Source organism: Terrapene carolina, unplaced genomic scaffold, assembly GCF_002925995.2.
Source record: "Terrapene carolina triunguis isolate 2854851 unplaced genomic scaffold, T_m_triunguis-2.0 Scaffold97, whole genome shotgun sequence".
Lineage (NCBI taxonomy): Eukaryota > Metazoa > Chordata > Testudines > Emydidae > Terrapene > Terrapene triunguis.
This window is the reverse complement of record NW_020664448.1, coordinates 397745-402820: the sequence shown is the minus strand read 5'-3', so window position 1 is coordinate 402820 and position 5076 is coordinate 397745. Positions and strand designations below refer to the sequence as shown.

The window sequence follows — 5076 nt, the reverse complement described above, 5'->3', positions numbered from 1 at the left end:
ACAGGCTATAAACATTTACAAATGGGTCCTTCAGCCCTTAGAAAAGTAGACCCATTAACTCTATTTGCATGAATGCAGATTGCAGTATTGGACATTTAGTTGCTTTTACTTTAGCTCCTGTCATGATTTCTAGTTTTGAGATGGCTAAAATTTGTATGCAGTATACAGTTTTCTGTCTCCTATAACTAACATGTGGAACTCATGAGACCCCAGAGTTTAGCATGATTCAAAAAAGAAACTTTTTAAATGAAGAGAGAGTTAGCTTAGATAGGCTAAAAGAATAAGGGATATAAACCCTCATGCTTCAGGCATAAACCAATCACTGACTGATGGGTTAGGAAGGAATTTAGGAATCCTGTATCTTTAAAACATCTGGTACTGGCTGCTGTCAGATATGACACCAAAAGAGATGGGACACATGGCTATTCATATATATGCATATAGGGAGAGATGGTTGGTTCCCAGTTTGTGATGTAATTGTGCTTTCTATTCCTGGCCTGTAAAATATATTTTAATTAAAGTATAAAACAGTCAGACTTTTGGAGACACAAGCATTTTATTAACTGAAACAATGAAAGCAGAGCAGGAAGGAAGTGGGTGGGGGAGGGAGCGGGAGCAATGTTCACTTTTAAGGGCAGAGGAAATGCTTACATGGAATTGGTTCATGTCATTTAAAACAGGGAGGCATTAACCCGAAGTGTGGCTTCTGAAATTCTGGAATGTGGCCCAATTAGCCTCATCTTTGACTTAAAAACACAGTTTTCCTTAAAAGATGATACAGATACATATTTAAAAAAAAAAAAAACCCACCTAGAAACACACGTGGAAGGTGGAAATCTTCCATGGCTGTTGAACTGATCTCACGGCATGGACGCTGCCATTTTCAGGAAGTCAGGTCCATTGTGACATGGAGGGATTGATCTTTACCGACATGTGAAGAAAGCCCCCTCTCTAAACTGTGATTCAGGTTCTCTTTCTGTGTCCCTTCAAGGTTTGATGACAAATACACCCTGAAATTGACTTTCATCAGCGGGAAAACCAAACAGCCGAGAGAAGCAGAGTTCACCAAATCTATCGCTAAATTCTTTGATGACAATGGAACATTAGTCATGGAGGTCTACGAACCGGAAATCTCCAAGCTTCATGACAGTTTGGCCACGGAAAAAAAAACAAAATAACTATTCCAATGGCCATCTTCCTGCGTGGATCATACTAAATTAATACCAATAAATAAAGTGAAATAGCAAAGAATGTTACTTGCCTCTGTTTTTGTCCTGAAATCCTATTTAATTCTGGATAAAGCAGGATTTTTAAACTTGGATCCGAGATCTTGAAGCTAATGCCTAGCTACAGACAGTCTTGATCTGTATGGTTGCAGTGTTTAACCTGCCTTTCAGGTTGCTCTGTCACTTTTGAGATGATGTTGGATGACATTTGACCTATCAAAGACCTTTAGGAGGGAGGTTTTTGCTCAATGCTGTATTGACTTCCTCCTTTTTACCTGGCAGTGCTTTATAGTGTGTAGCTCTGTGCCATGCAGTGTTTGGGGGATTTTAGCATTCACATTTCGCTGACTTCATTTTATCCTCTTCGTAGTGAATCTTTGTTAGGAATTCAGGACAAAACCTTTATGTAAAACAACTCTGTCCATTCACAAACAAGTGTTTTCTTTATTTTTATATTTATCTGATTGGGGAGTGGGTGGGTGGGATCGATTTTTATATCAAATCCTTTTATCTATTGGAAGGGAAAAATATCGAGACTGCAAATATGCTACTTCTGTATGTTAGAGCACGAAATTTATCGACAAGGTGAAAAAATAAAAGCAATGGCATTTTTAGAGCTGTAAATGTCCTTCATGTTTGTCCAACTGGCATATTTCGTATTGAGATTCTGTTCAGTTGTGTCCCTGATATAAACTGTCATTTTTCTAAATGATTTTTTTTTTCAATAAAAGGAAAGAACAGATGTGAAAACAGTGTTGTGGTCTTCATGGGGGAGAGATTAAAGGAGCACAATCATCTTGAAGATCACATTCCTGTCTAGAAAAACATGGTACCCACTACCACGTTACATACATACCTGAGATCACTACACTGAAGAGTTAGACCCAGATCCACAAAGGAATTTACGTGCTTATAGCCCTTCCCTTGCCATTTTGTGTGGAGTTAAGTGCACCGCTGCTGTTCTTGCTAGAAATTGCTTAGGCACCTGCGTCCAAAAGAGGGGTTTCCAGCTGTGAATCACAAGCACAGATAGGTGCCTCCATCCAGCTTGGACATAGGTACCTAACTTTTGAGAGGGATGGGGCTTAGGACACACCCCTCTCATCAGTGTCTGCTATTGGCTAGTTTAGAAGACTACCCCCCAGTGTGCTGGCATTTGTGGGTCTCATTCTCAGGGCCCAAACTCTCCCCAGGCATAGCCTAGGCATCCAAGCCAGGGTTTGTGATGCCTGAGTCCCTTTGTGGATTTGGGCCTTTGACTCCCTTCCGTTTGTGCATTTGACAGGACTTTCTCGGGAGTCTGTTTCACTGTTTCTTGGAGACTTCAAGGGCGAAACTGCCCAACTGAAAAGACTTTTATAACCAGCAGCATCGTCTTGCAATGATTTGAAAAAAAAAAAAAAAATTCAGTTTCAGAACAATTAAGTTGTTGCCCTTTAAAGAACAGCAATGGGCTAAGACAGCCCATCTTGTCTTTGAAAACGAGTTGTCCTTGCTGTGATGTCATTTGGTTGGAAGGGACTTTGCTTTCTTCATGTTAAAAATGAGATTACATGACCTATTTGTATTGTGCCCGTTTGCATTGCCTCCAGGGTCCCAGTCAAGGATCAGGAGCGCACAGTGGTAGACGCCGTACAAAACGGAACAAAAAGATGGGCCTGACTGAAGAGTTTACAAATTTTGTCACCTGGTGAAGCAATGGAACGTGCCGGGAGTAGCGGAGAACAGCTTGTTCCTGTTCTGGGGAGTGAAGAGAGGTTAGCAGTGCAGGGGGCTGCTATGGGGACCAGTGTCATGTAGAGAGGAATTTTCACAAGCACTGGGCCTTAGCCAAAGTAATGGCAGCCTCCTTCAATGAGAGCTGTGATTGGCCAAGGCTGAGTGCTCTTGAAACCTCCCACCCTGACCTCGTATTTTTTTTGAGAGGAGGAAGTAGATGAGAAGCGGCTGTGTTTGTTCAGGCCGCTCTGAATTGAATGAGAATTGGAGATGGGTGAGGAACTCCTGAGAGCAGCCATTCCCGCACCCGCTGTGCCCTCTTGCCAGGTGCCACTAAGCTAGAGGAAGAGCATGCATGTGACAACATTCGTCTAAATGCCTTGTACGTCGGAGGGCTCTGTGCCTCCGGAACCTCTCAGGAAACCACATCCATCTGTTTTGGACAGAATAATGAAGCTGAGAAATCAACTCAGATAGCTTAGCCTCCAGCTGCAGGTCTGTTTACTGCAGCTGGTTCCTTCCAGGAGGAGTTTTACAGGGCTAGGGATCACCAGAGAGGGATATAAAGTCAAACTTCAGACCTTGTTATGGGGCTCCCTATCTAAGCATGGTCCCTGGAAACCAAGCACAGTGACACATGCTCTTCCCCTACCCTTCCTGCTATTGGGTCCCAGCGACCTGGCTCCATGCATGCTTAGCACAGCTGCAATTCACCCACCACTGACTCCGTTTATGATCACTGTGATAGCCCCTGCCAAGCCAGCACTAGCCTGACAGTGCCACACTGTTCTCTGCAGGTCATCAGCCGGCTCGGCTTGGCAATCACCTAAGCAAGCAGCAGGCTAATGAGGCGTATGTCTACACTGCAGAGAAAAACCCGTGGCTCTGAGTCTCAGAGCCCAGGTCAACTGACTCAGGGTCACAGGGCTTGGGCTGCAGGTCTTAAAAATAGCAGTGTAGACATTCCCGCTCGGGCTGGAGCCCAGGCTCTGAAACTCAACAAGGTGGGAGGTTCTCGGAGCCCGGGCTCCAGCCTGCGCGGTAATGTCTACGCTATTGTTTTTAAACGCCCGAGCCAACCTGACCCGGGCCCTGAGACTTCGTGCTGTGGGTTTTTCTTTGCAGTGTGAAAACCCTGAGAGTCAGTGTGAGACACACTAGGAAACTTAAACAGTCTTGCCATTTAGGATGCTTTCTGAAACTGCCATTATCCAGGCTGCTGTCCCAACTCCCAATGAGACCAAAACTTTTGGTTACTTATCTCTTATAACTGTTGTTCTTTGAGATGTGTTGCCCCCTGAGTAGCCAGTCATCTAGGTAAGTGTATACCTGCACCTGCCTCCTTCAGAGGAAGGCTGCTACCACCGACATGCATTTGGTGAACACTCGTGGGGCTGGCAACAGGCCGCAGGGAAGGACCGTGAACTGATAATGTTTTCAGTTGATCACGAACCTTAAGAAGCGTCTGTGAGCAGGGAGAATCGCTATGTGAAAGTACACGTCTTTCATGTAGAGGGCTGCGAACCAGTCTCCCGGATCCAGGGAAGGGATAATTGTATTGAGGGAGACCATGCGGAACTTCAACTTTACCATGAACTTGTTGAGTCCTGGCAGGTCTAGAATGGGTCTGAGACCCCCCCTTGGCTTAGAGGATTAGGAAGTATCAGGAATAGAATCCCCTGCCCCTTAGCTCCTGAGGAACCTCCTCCACTGCTCCTATGGTGAGGAGTTGCTCGTGAGAAGAGTCCCTGGAGAGGGATGGAGAAGGGGGGTGGGAAGGAGGGTAGGAGCAGAATTGGAAAGAATATTCCACTTCCACCGTGCGAAGAACCCAGCGGTCCGATGTTATTTGGGACCACGCATGGTAGAAGTGGGATAGACAGTTCAAAAAACACGGGGAAGGATCTGGTGTTGAGACAGGTGCTCCATCCTCGGGCACACTTTCAAAATGTCTGTTTTGAGCCCAACAAAGGCTTAGTCGGGCCCTGTCCCTGTCCAGACGGGGGATGAGAAGGCTTAGGCCTGCCATTCCTACCCCTGCACCTGTAGAATTCCTGCCTCGGCTGAGGAGGATACGGGTGCTGTTGGGGCTTAAAGGGTTTCGTTGGGTTGCCTGGGTGTATGCATAGCC

The 5076-nt window shown here is 45.5% G+C and overlaps 1 protein-coding gene across 1 annotated transcript in view; it reads left to right on the top strand.

The window, feature by feature from the left end:
- SPCS2 (signal peptidase complex subunit 2) overlaps positions 1-1976 on the top strand; it is a 12151-nt gene extending 10175 nt beyond the window's left edge. Inside the window, exon 4 of the mRNA XM_029911555.1 lies at positions 992-1976. Coding sequence (XP_029767415.1) covers positions 992-1178 — 187 coding nt within the window. The 3' untranslated portion in view covers positions 1179-1976. The remainder of the gene's footprint in view (positions 1-991) is intronic.
- The last annotated feature ends 3100 nt before the right edge of the window (positions 1977-5076 follow it).